Source organism: Balearica regulorum, chromosome 1 (genome assembly GCF_011004875.1).
Source record: "Balearica regulorum gibbericeps isolate bBalReg1 chromosome 1, bBalReg1.pri, whole genome shotgun sequence".
NCBI lineage: Eukaryota > Metazoa > Chordata > Aves > Gruiformes > Gruidae > Balearica > Balearica regulorum.
Genome location: NC_046184.1, coordinates 56107284 through 56120070, shown reverse-complemented (window position 1 = coordinate 56120070; position 12787 = coordinate 56107284). Strand labels below are relative to the sequence as shown.

General features: G+C 42.3%; 1 protein-coding gene across 3 annotated transcripts in view; it reads left to right on the top strand.

The window, feature by feature from the left end:
• Nucleotides 1-485: 485 nt before the first annotated feature.
• EP300 (EP300 lysine acetyltransferase) overlaps nucleotides 486-12787 on the top strand; it is a 64925-nt gene continuing 52623 nt past the window's right edge. For 2 of the 3 annotated variants that reach the window (XM_075751699.1, XM_075751689.1), the window contains exon 1: nucleotides 1972-2386. In XM_075751699.1, coding sequence (XP_075607814.1) covers nucleotides 2293-2386 — 94 coding nt within the window. In that variant the 5' untranslated portion in view covers nucleotides 1972-2292. Of the gene's footprint in view, nucleotides 2387-12787 lie in introns of all 3 variants that reach the window. The other variant, XM_075751704.1, reaches the window with a different exon arrangement.

The window sequence follows — 12787 nt, the reverse complement described above, 5'->3', positions numbered from 1 at the left end:
CAGCCCACCGGGCCGGGCAGCGGATACTGGGGAGTGCGGCAGGGCGGTCCTGCCGCCTTCTTGCCTGCCCTGGGCCGCCGGTTACGGCCGGCCTCTCCCGGGCCGCTGCCGTGCGCTTTTCGGCCGACAGAAAAGAGCGTGAGGAAAAGAGGAAGAAGGAGCCTTTTCTTTTTTTTTTTTTTTTTTTTAATAAAACCTCCCTTGGCCTTTAAGGGGCGGAGCCAGGGGAGTTTGCGGAAGAGCCCGGCGAGAGGCGGGCGTTGATTGGACGGGCGCGGTCTCGTGACGGCGGCTGGTGGGTTCCACTCCCCTACCCCCACCCCGCGGCACTCTAGCCCCCCGCGCTCCATTGTGTGCGCCAGCGCCACGGGGCCCCGCCCCCAGGCCTGGCCCCGCCCCTTTTCTCTCTTGGCTCATTTCCGGCCGCCGCCGCCGCCGCTCGCTTCCCTCCGAGGACTCGGGAGAGTGAAGAAACAACAGCCGCCATTTTGTTTGTGTGTGAGCGACTGAGGGAGGGAGCGAGACCGAGAGGCCGAGCCGGACGGGGCGAGCCAGGGGGAGGGCAGCGCAGAGAGACCCAGGGGCCCGGCCAGGGGACGGGGAGAGAAGCGAGGAGCCGAGACGCCCCCCCCCCTTTCCTCCGCGCCAGCCTACCCGTCCCCTCTCTCCTCTCTCTTTCCTTTTCTCTCTTCTCTTTTTCCCCGACTTCTTTCTTTCCCCTGCTCCCCCTTCTTTCCCTCGCTTCTGCCCGCTCCACCACACACGCCACAGGAGCGGCCGCAGCCGGGCCGCCGCCGAGCGCCAGGCAGGGGCAGTAGGGAGCCTGCGCTCGGCCCCCGCGCTGCCTGCGCCGTCCCGCCCCACCCCCCCCCCCCGCCGGGGAGCGCCGAGGACCCCCCTCCCCCTCCCGGCCATTTAACCCACCCCGGGGCGAGTCCCCCGCCTTCCCCCGGCGTATTTTTTTCTTCTATTTTATTATTTTAATTTTACCTTCCCTGCTTTTCTCGGAGGGGTCGCAGACCGGCCTCCCCTCCACCCCCGACTACCAACCTCTTGGCTTCCTTCCCCACCCTCGCAGAGGCGAAGAGGGAGTCCCCGCCGCGCCCGAGCAGCGGCCGAGTTTTTTTTCCCCTCGCTTTTCGCGCCCCGCATAGCCCGTGGGTCCGCGGGAGCGGAGACGGGCAGCCCCCTCCCAGCCCGGCGCCAGCGCTCGCAACCATCCTCGGCCGCCCGGGAGGGGGGGAAGGTAGGCAGAGAGGGGGGGAGGGGCCGGCTTCTTCTTCCTCCTCCTCCTCCTCCTCCTCCTGCCGCTACTGTGGGATCGGCCCCTCTGTCTGCGCCGGAGGGGGGGATAGCCTGCTACTGAGAGCGAGAGAAAGAGGAAGGGGAAAGAAGAGAAGAAGGGGGGGCAGAGAGGGTGTTGAAACCCGCCCCCCACCTTCCTATCCCGCGATCGGTGCTGCCTCCATCAGGACAACAACCCCTCCTCCTTCCCTGCACAACAAGATGTGAAGCGAAGACTCCTGGGACTTATCCTCACCCTCCTCATCCTTACAGCTCCCTTTTCTGCAGCCATTAGCGACGGGCGAGGAAGAAGCGAGTGGAGCTGGGGACCCCGCGCACGCCTTGCCTCTCTCCCCGCCGCCTCCCCCCCAGCCCTGTCGCTGGCGGTGGGTATTTTTTTGCACGGTGGTGTTGGAGGGGGAAGGAGCTGCTGCTAGAGGACGGTGATCTTTTTTCTTTTTTCCTCCTCCTCTCCCCTCCTTCGCCCGCCTCCTTGTGGCGATGAGGAGGAGGAGGACGGCGCCGAGGAGGAAGAGGCTGATGGCGGCGATGAGGAGGCAGCAGGAGGAGGAGACCCCCCGAAGGATGAAGATGATGATGGTGGCGGCGGCGAGGAAGTACCAGCAGCACAACAGCCGGGATTAATTTTACTTTAAAAAAAAAAAATCCACTACCACCACCAGCCTCTTTTTTTTTTTTTTTTTTTTTGGCGGGGGCTTTACCTGCTTTTTCCATCTTCGGTCAGCCCTTTCGCCTGGGGGGAGAGGCTTCTTTCCCCCCCCCGCCTCAGCTCTCACCTTATCTCCGCTTCTCCGCTGCCGCCCTCCCGGAGCCCGAGGGGCAGAAAAAGGGGAACTTGGCCCCCCTCCTCCACCAGATTCTCCTCGCTCGCTCTCAGCGTTATTGTTGTTCTTCAGCTGACTCGGGGCCCGAGAAGAAGGTGAAGGTTTTGGGGTTCGCCCCCCACCGTGTCTCTGCTCAGAGTGATTGTCTAAAAAAGAATTAAAAATGGCCGAGAATGTGGTGGAGCCGGGCCCGCCTTCAGCCAAGCGGCCTAAACTCTCCTCGCCGGCGCTCTCCGTGTCCGCCAGCGACGGCACAGGTCAGTCTCGGGGGCCCAGGCCCTCCCCACCTCTCGGTGCCGCAATTATTGCCCTTTTCTCCCCTCTTCTGCCTAAATCTCCTCCTCCCTTTTGCTGCTGTTAACTCGTGCCTGCCTTCGTCCTTTTTTCTGTCAGTCTATTTCTCCCCTTTTCGCTCCGTTTGAACCTATTGGCGTTAATGGCACATAGGGAGGGTGTTCGGATGTTTCTGCCCTTTTATTTTTTTGAAAGTGATTGAAAGCAAAGCTGTGCAGTTTATTGTGCTTTTGATCAACTGCAGATAAGACTTAACAGTTTGCCATTTTCGTGTCTTTCACAACAGTAGTTAATGACTGAGCTCCTTGCTAAGCATATGCCTTTAATGCCAGTTGCAGGAATATAAAATAGTGTTAAAGATGATGCTTTTGTACACTTTATTGTTGAATTATGTGTGTACGTTCGCACGCACAAATGTGTGTCTTGTTTCGTATTTTATTTTGCATATACAAGGGGTTTTTACAACTCGTTTAGAAACGAGATTTATTTCTCTGCTGTTTTTCTTTTTTTCTTTCTTATATGCAGTCTGCTTATTTGACTTACTTTTTACAGTCCTTCTTACTCTTCCTTGCAGAAGGTTATTTAAAAACTGCTTTTCTGATTCAAATAGGCCATCGACTTTATGAAAAAACAGATAAAACCAAAATCCAGATCCCAAGCTTGGGGCGTAAGTGTTATCAAGACTGTTACCCTCTTAGAAATGAAATGTTATTTCACCTTATTTGCATTAAGAATCAATATGGAGTGCAGTTCATCTTGCATCTCCCATTTCTTTGCTGCGAGACCAAAATGTCTGAAATTCCCCTGTAGACTTAAGGGCTGTGAGGATAAAGGGGCTTCTCTGCAGTCCTGCAAAGGTCTTTGGTGATGCTGTGAAGGCAAGCTAGAGGTTGTAAATCTTAGGTGTCCCAATCCCTAGCAAATATGAACTGGTTGTACTGGGAGGGAGGAGGCAGTAACAAAGGGCTGTTCAGCTTTTTAATGCTTCTTGTGAAGCAGGTGAGTATTTGGTGTCATTTTGCTATGAGAGTACTTGGTTACCTGTCCTGCAGGAGTTTCTTTGAACTCACATTAGATCTTCTTAGCCTATGGGACATGGAGGAAGCCTCCTCCTGCCAGAGTCAAGTGAGTTAGTGGCATTTCTTATGCCAACAGTGGTCTTGTTCAACGCAGTTACAGCTGGCAAGAAAAAGAAAGAGTTGGCTTTTTTTTTTAAAAAAAAAAAAAGCTCCTCATTTGATAGTAAACATAAGGTTGTAGTAGCTGGTTTCTGGTTGAGCAGTGGACATGACTCTACTTGGAATCATCTTCAAAATAGTGATTTTTGCTTTCTCTATTCTTGGTGAATGATGTGTTAGTTTTGAAAAGTTTGTGTGTACGTTGTAGAGCATATTAGTTATAGGCAATATTATGTTGTAACTGGCGGACATGTCTAGTCCTACTATCAACAGGTCTCTAGTAAGAGAGTAGACTAGGGTTGGAGAAGCTGCTCTTTAGCTAGAGCTAGTTGTTGGGGTTTTTTTATGCTAGACTTAGAAACTGGTACTTCATTCAGTAATAACCGTTTCTACTTTGTCTTGATGGTGGTTATCTTGCTCTGTTAAGAGAGGCAAGATAAAAATGAATTTTGTGAGAGAAATCCTGATACTTGAAGATATGAAAGGTAAAGGTGCATTTTGATTCAGATGAACGCATGTATCTTAAGACATTTTTGATCAAATAAGGTTTGGATAATTTGTCAATGTATTCTAGTTTAACAGGTGCAGATTTTCACAGAATAGTCTAATTATTAGCTTACTGAGCAGTTTAACTTTTTACAGTTATAGTGAAAAACTAGGGAGTATTGGACACTTTCAATAGTGCACAAATGGGATAATTTTTCCTCAAAGTTATTGAGATTGTCATCACCTGATAGCTATACAGAGTTTTGTAGTGGCACAAACATTTCATATATGCTATGTAAAAACTGTTAGAGGATTCTTACTCTTCTGAATTATTTTTTTGTTGACAATTTATTACCTGGATTTGGGACAGTTCCACTTCCTGTGTTTTTAAATGTGATATCGTATCTGTTTCTCTAATTAAATAAAAATCAAACCTCTTAACCAGTACGTGTGTTTTGAGTGTTATATTTTTCATTTGCTGCTTGAGAGCCTGCAATTTTTTTTGTCCCACTTTTGCTGTTGTGGGAAACTGCTTTGAAGTTTACATGTTTTAATCTATCTGCTCCTTAAATTTGTTTTGAAATAGTGCAAGCAGCTCTCATTAAGTAAATTCTACTTATAGAATCTCCTGCATTGTCCCCGCTCCTTAGTTAATTATAGAAAATAAATAACATGGTGCTTAGGTACTTACTCTTTTTAAAACTGTTAGATTCACAGCATCACTAGAGAGACGGGGGGAGAAAAGTAAGAAACTTACACTGTTGATGAAACTTTTTCCAGCACATGAGCATGGTGGATCTTTCAGTGTTTCTTTTACTGTTAAGTTTTTGACTGGTTTCTTAATCTGCAATACTGTTTTAGCTTGTTAGGTACCTGAAAATAATGACTGACTCTAACTTATTCCCAAACTTGCAGATGTTAAATGTATTTATATTGGAGACTAAGTTGAGTTTCTAATTAACTCATATTTTCACTGCAGACATGGATGATACTGATATTCTGCCCTTGGAATGTACTAAACTCAACTGTTGGTGCCTTTCTTCTAGAAAGTCGGCAAAGATTGTCCTAATAAGCTTGATTTATTGGCAGCAGCCAAATATAGCTGCGTTTCCCACTGTTGTTGCAGTGCTGCATCTCCTTCTGTCTTAAGTGTCTTAAATGGTTCGTGTGTTCCCTGCTCAAATTTGCTTTGTCGTAGAACATACGTATTAATGTAGCTTTGAGTTGCTTTATTAATGCCAATTCCTTCTTTAGGAGGTAAGAACAAGATAGACTTACAGGGTGACTGACATGCTTGTAGCACACTTTGTAATAAGTGTTTTGAAGTAATTTAGAAAGTCTTGGCATTGTGAGTGTTGTGTAGTGTATTGGAATTCTTGAATGGTCTCATTTTTTCTTAAGTGTTGCGTAGTTCCAGAATAGCTTCAGGAGCACTACTGTGTGGATTCTCTAAACTGCCAGAAGTTTTCTATAACTTTTTTTTTTCTCAATTTAAATGCTCAATTTCTTGCAAAAACCACTAATTGTACCTGTATCTTGTCTAGATGTCTGTGTTTGTGGACACCATTACAGCTCTACAGTGGGGTCACCTTTTGTTGGTACAGTATCCTTACTATGGGATGTGAGTTTGTGACACTAGATGCTGGCACAGCTCTTCTGTACTAGCGTGGTTACATTGACATCAGTACTTTGCCACTGTAGCTCATTTTGCTTACCTTTCAGTACTGGTAGAAACACTGTTTTGGTATGTTGCACCTAGTCTAACAAGACTTTCTTAAACATTGTATGAGCAATCTGGTGTACACCGGTCTATGTTTTTCCCCACGCTGTAACAATCATTTCAGTGCATCCTGAAGAAGTTATCTCCTTGAGTAAGTGAGTGCAAATCTTTCATAAAGATACATTTTTAACTGGATGCCTTAAACTGGTGACTTTTTTGTTTTGGCCTTTTTGTGAACCCCTCATCTTTTCCTGCACTAATGCAGATGTGCTGAAATTGCCACGTACAGATTTCTATGTGGTATATTCAGGAAGGGAGAATTTAATCATGCTTTACAGCACCCCTCCACCTTAGAACTGTTTTCTGTGAACTAGGAAAGCTTTTTGGGCTCTGGGTTCAGAACTGCTGTGTTTCATTAAGGAATAAAAAATGGAGTATACTCTCTGCTGCAGCGTGGTTGTATGGTATCATGCCTTTGGGTTGCTAGATCTGAAAATAGGATTTTAAGTGCTTAGTGTTTCTGGCTTGCTGCAACATTGGAAGTTGGTTTTCTACAATTAGTTGGCATGTGTGTTATATCAGAGATCAGCGTATGTATTTGTGGTATGTGCCTTAACATCCTGCAGTTTACTATATCCAAAAGTTGCATTTTTCTGAGTAATAGCACATCTTAATGTCCTTTTCAGTACTCATCTTTACTAAAGTTTGAATGTTCCTGCTTTTTCAGGAACTGCTTCTGACCTTTAAAACTTTACTCTCCCTTACATCAAAGATCTAAGATTTGTAATGAAACTTCTCGCCTGGACTACTGTAATTTTGACTGATACTCATTTTTCATTTGTTCCAAATGTACCAGGATGTTTCTTTGCTTGAAATGAATCATATTAATCTTGTCTCACTACCTTTTCCAGAAGTGTACACAGAGTTTTCAAATCTGTTTTCGGACAGCTGTGTTTTTTTCCTTAGTGTTTATATATACTACTTTTAAAATTAAATACTTTTCACAAATCTGTTTTCTGGCTAAATTTGAGACCAAGTCATTAGCTACATTTAACTTGCAGCCATCAGAGAAATATTTTTATCTCTTCTTGTTGAGCGCCACTTTTTTTTTTTTTGCTGTCCCCTCTATCTGTGTCATCCCATGTCTGTTCCCCTCAACCCCTACCCTCCCCCAAGTATTAGCTGTTATGAGAGATGCCTTAAAATATTGTTTGGTGTATGGCATATATTGTAAATCGAGTATTCCAGTGGTGGATGCTTGTGTGGCAAAAATTGGCATCTTTGCTTTGTGGTTAAGTAGTTTGTCAAAGTAACTGCAATAGAAATAAATTTAAGAGAATTTAAGTCTGCAGGATTTTCTTTAAAAAGTAAACCGATCATTCACGTGGTGCTTAGTAACTTTTTAAAGAGAATCTTGCAGACTTTTGAACCTTGTAGATTTCCAAACTGCTATATCTCTGCTTTGTTTGCCCCTTTCACCAAGTGGATGTGTGTGTGTATGTCTCTGAGCAGTGTTATAAGTATGTAATTCTTCAAAAAAAAAATCCCCTACAACACAAGGACCATGCATATCATGTAAAACTGAATCTTGAGCGCTTACAAATAATAAATCTTTGAGACTAGAAAACCAATTTACAGTTTCAATTTAAAAATAGAAATTCACAAGTTTGATATTGCAGGGAAAACTTTTGTTGCTGAACTTAGGAATTTAAATTCTAGATTAAAAATAAAACTACTAACTTTCGCATCTTGTCTCTTGTAGTCCTAGAGTAGGGTTTGGATTTAGTCTAGAGGGTCCCTAGTTCTGGTTATTGGTTGGTTCTGTATTTGCAGAAAACTGAAGTTTACCTGGAAGGGTCTAGCAGACTCTAGGTCTATTGTATGTTTTTAGGGGATGTGAGTTTCCTAATGTACTGGGGATAAACACTGAACTTTTACTGTAGGAATTCTGGTTTCTTGTATCTTTATAACTGGGAGAAAATTACTATTAGATATAAATTCTGTGATTTAGTGTGTGTTTCTTGCATCTTTTCTGTAGGTGGCTTGATTATGTCCAGTGTCACCTCAGTGTCTTGCTTAGCTGCCTTAGCAGGAGCAGCCTTTCAGTGCTTATTCCAACAATGTAATTACACTACTTTTACCTTTCTCATCACCCTAACTAGTGCCCCCTCTGAGACAGCATGGCCAAAAGTCACTTAGATTTATTATTTGACAAATGGAGTAATTTTGCTGTGTAGATTTCACTGACAGATAAACAATGCACACCTGTCTCCAAGGATTTGGCTTTTCTGTCTTTACTTAAACTGTAGCAGCAGGCAGAAGTAAAATACATCTGTCTCTGCATATGGTTGTATGCGCTGACAAAAAACTTTCATGGTTACATTGAATGTGTAGAACTTCAAGTAGAACTTGAACTAGGGCAATTCAGAGAAATCCTCTCCCTGAGCAGTAAGTGATGTATCTGAAAACATGATTTTGTTCTCTTCCCAAATAGCAACAAGTTTCCTTAAAATGGATTGGAATATGAATGTATTTAAAGTTCTCTTTAAAACTTGATGTGCTACATTCTTCTTCAAACATGCATTTTCTCCAAAATTTTTTTGAAGAAAATCAGAAAAAGGAGTTTGGAATTCTGATGAACTCAAATCAGAGTAATTTGTGGTTTAGTTAGCAATGTCAGGTGTGTTGATAGGAACAGCAAGGAGATGAAACCATAGTCCAAACTAGGATTTGCACAAAAAAGTACAAGTTAGTACAGGACCTTCAAAACCAGCACAGGTTGTTTTCTATTATTGGTGGTTGTGAGATGGGGCAGAGAAGGATGTTGCTGCTTTCCATTTGATTGTGTGAAACACCTGAACTGCACCTTTCGTTGCATCTTCATAAGAGATGTAAGTAGAGTTCTGAACCATATTCGTTCGCTTGTAGAATCATGATTTACTGTTCTTGCTTTGTAGAAGTCCCAAATATAAGTGAATAGATAACCTCTCTTAGAACATACTTTGTTAATCATCTAAAATAATCTAATTCTCAGGGTTTTTTTTTCTTTTTTAGAATTCTAATAAAAAATAAAGTTCTGGCAAAATGCTGTTGTATGACTTGCTCAGTAGAAATTCTGCTGAAGCTAGACTGCCTTTTATGTATTCCTGAATATAATTTCAGGAACTCTGGGGAATTACTGGTTCAAGATAAAGAAGTCTAATCTGCTAACTGTGTTTTGCTTGCTTTTATATTTATTTTTTGCATAAATTCAGTATTGCATTTTGGTTTTACTCAGGAGTACCATTGAAAACTGACATGACGTTTTGGTAATTGTATATGCAGATTGCATCATTTCGAAGTCCTCATTAGCTTGACAATGAAGTGAACTTTACTCTTTTCTTGAAACTGATTTGTAATCACTTCTAAAGTGAAGTTGATTCAGTGTGTTTCTGCATATACAAGTGTTCCCTTCCTGTCTACATGTACCCATTTTTTGCCCACCAATATAGCAGACCAGCAAGGCATCTCTCACTTTGCAGACTTGTGTGCTTGGTGGTCTGTAATTTATCGTATTCCCAACTGAAATGCCATTCTTACTATTTAACAATACCACAGACCAACAGTAGGTAACTTAAGGTGGTCTTATGGGAATTTCAGTGGCATACACAGGATAGTCTTGGGAATAAGAGGGCTAATTTAGACACTTTTCACTAAAGTTAAAGGTAGCCCAGTGAAATTCATGCGAAGAGCAACATGTTAACAAGGAAACTATTAACTGTATGAATTCAGCGTTTTGGAATTAAAGTGTCAAAACTTCATCTTACTTGGGTCATCAGTGATGGCAAGGCTAATACGTTTGTGTTGTGTTAGGTAACAGCGTGAATAGGCAGGCACACAAACAACATCTCTGAAATACCTCCTTAAGTCATGTTAAAACATTAAACATACCCTGTCTTGATTCTTGTACCCAGTCTTTTCCATATGATTACACCACTCCTGTTTCCCTAGAACAGCTACAATTCCATATTCCAGAATCATAACCATTGAATTTTCACTATGGTTTTCAGCGGTAAACACCTGCTATCATCTGTATCTCTAAATATTGGTTGTTGAAGAACTTTGACTATGATAATGAAAATGAAAAGTGTTTGTTATAAATACACTTCTTTGAAATTGCAAAAAACCCATATATTAACCAGAATCTACTAAAATTGGCATTTCTGTTGATAGTAGTTTGGAACAAGTATGACTTAAATTTGCAGATTATTGAGACTTTGCAAAATTGAAACTTTTTTCCTTAAGCAAGAATTTGTGTTTGACACCAGTGTTTGAATAGGAATTAGGATAGCTTAAAAAAACTGGAGAGTCATATCCTAATTTTAGGACTTTACAATAGATGTTGAATGATAAGTTATTGCTTCTTTAGAATGACTTTTTTTTTTGTTTACACTTGTAAAATGGTTAAATTTATACCTAGTTGTTACAACCAATAATGAAATCATGTGTATTCTAGGTGGGGAATTGGACCTTCACCAACCAAATGTTTGGTTGTTTTTAAAAAAACTGTGCCTGAAGCTGTGCAGTACCGTGATGTCCTAATACGTTTTGTGCCTTTCTGTTTGTTGTCTTCCAGGAGTTTTGAGGATGTCCTTTTTAGATGTGCTTTCTGCTTATATCGTTGGCAGTCTTACTTCAAATTACCAAGTTTCTTAATGTGGTGAACAAATTCCGGTCTTTTCTGGATTAGCAGGCAAGGAAGGAGGCAGTGCTTCCCCACTTTCTTGCAGGGAACAGAATTAATATCAAAGTCTAACGCTGAAGACTTTGTTACCCAAATAGAATAATACAGCAACTGAACATTCTTAGTCTGTTACATAAACGATAGTGAAGACCTGTATCATGTTTCCACTTGGGGGTGAGTGATGATTAGGATTATATAGGGACTGATGTCCTAGGATTTTGGAAGCAGTAGTTGCAATGATGAATCTAGACCCTAATATTTTATGCTCATGTTAAATTTTTGCCCCTTCATTTTGCATCAAATTAGTAGATTAAAAGGTAGAGTCAATTTAAATCAAGTTAGGAAAAATTATTTGGCAGAGTTTGTGTTACCATTGGGTAATTGTGGCTTCATAGAGGATCTACATGAAAAGCCTTCTCCTTAATGGGCTTTAATGGTAAGAATAAATCTAATTTCCAAAATGCTGTATAGCAAAGTTCTCTCACACCCACTTGGTAGGAATTGTAGAGCTTTTGCCTCTAGATGTGGGGTGGGTTGGGTTTTTTGGGTGTTGTGGGGTTTTTTTTCCCATTGATAAAATTGTGTGAACATGTCTAGCTTAATTTTCTGCCATCGCAGAGACCTTGGGAATTGGTGACTTTATTAGCACTTTGTTTCATGTCTGTGCTTTGCCTTTGCTTCTGCATTTTTGGGGATACATCTGAATTGTCTTGTGAGAATGTCTCTCCTTACCTTGTTCTGCCTTTTTTATTTTTGTGTTTTGAATTCTGGCTTTTTTTTAAGGGCATTTCAGACAATACATTTTAGGGCCTGTAATGCTGCAAGCTTGAACAGCTGGTTTCTGTGGAATATTGTTTGTATCCTCTGGGCACTTTCTCTGTTACATCTAGGCCCTCTTCGATTCCTGGATAGCTTTCATGTTGCCATACAGGGAAGATACTGACCTCAGCAGCTTATTGTTATTCTTTGTCTGAAAGCACAGCAAAGGTATCATGTTTTCTGTGTAGTCCGACATAATTTGTGGCTACTGTCAACCCTGTCACATGCATGCTTTGTATTCAGTGTCCTGTATTAAGCTTTGTCCACTTGTTTCATTGTGAACGTAACAACTGTGATATAATTTAATCCACTGATAGGTTTCTGGAGCCCAGAAACATTTGTGCAAAAAGGTGGCTGTTCAGCAGCTTTCTAATTTGATATGTCTGTGTTCAGAATATAATAAATGGGATGCAGGGACAGGAACTGTGGTGTCTCTTAGCTCTGCAAGATCAGCAACAAGGTAAGCACTGGAGTAAGTTGTTGCCTTACGTGTCAGGCATACAGGGTTCTTCAGGGATCAGTGTTCACACATGATGCTGTTTCTTCAGATACACCAACTCTTCTTTGAGACTGAATGCTTGAATGTCTGGAGTCTGAGGGTACAGTACACATGAGTAGAGCATTCTTGCTTTTTTGTGTAGCATGTGGCAGGTTCTTAGAAAACTGCTATTATTCACTGCAGCCTCTTTGCTAGAACCAGATAATCTCCATATTGATAGAAATGCCTGTTTTATTCTGAAAGGTGAATAGAGGGCTGTTGTCTTAATCCAGGAATGAGAAAATGACTGCATCATGACTGGGCTAGAAAGCACGCAAAAGAAACTAGCGTGTGCCACTTGAACCCACATACCTATTTCTTTGCTAGGTAGTTAAATGGATGTATTTTCCATGCGTCGTAAGTGTTGCCAGAAATCTCTACCTGCCTTGCATGCTTTGAGAGCTGTTACATCACTGGTGCTGCCGGGTGCTCTTGCAGTAAAACTAACTTGAAGTAAATACTTTGTAACTCATTTGGGAATTGATCACTTGATAAGGCACTGATGTCTTACCTGACTTAAGGAATTTTGATTGCATGCTCTAAATCTGTACTAGTTTGAAGTCCATTTTGGTGCCAGGTGGGTTTCCAACGCAGGCCAGCAGTTTCCTTGTATCTTGCAGATTAGGTACTGTCAAAGGCAGACTTCTAAGAGGTTAGCTCTTTGTAGGGTCCAAAGCTAAGAAAATAATCCATAGCACACTGATTTTTGAAGTTGCTTTCTCACAGTTTTAGGGTGCAGTTCATATTACTTAATCCAGTCTAACTGGACTGCCATTGAAAGAAATGGACCTGCTCCATCTACTGTCTTTTTCTGACCCGCTTTCTCACCACAGATCTAGTGTACCCAGGGCGAGTCAGGCCAGTTTCTTGACCTTACAAAAAAAGACTTGCTTAAGTGTT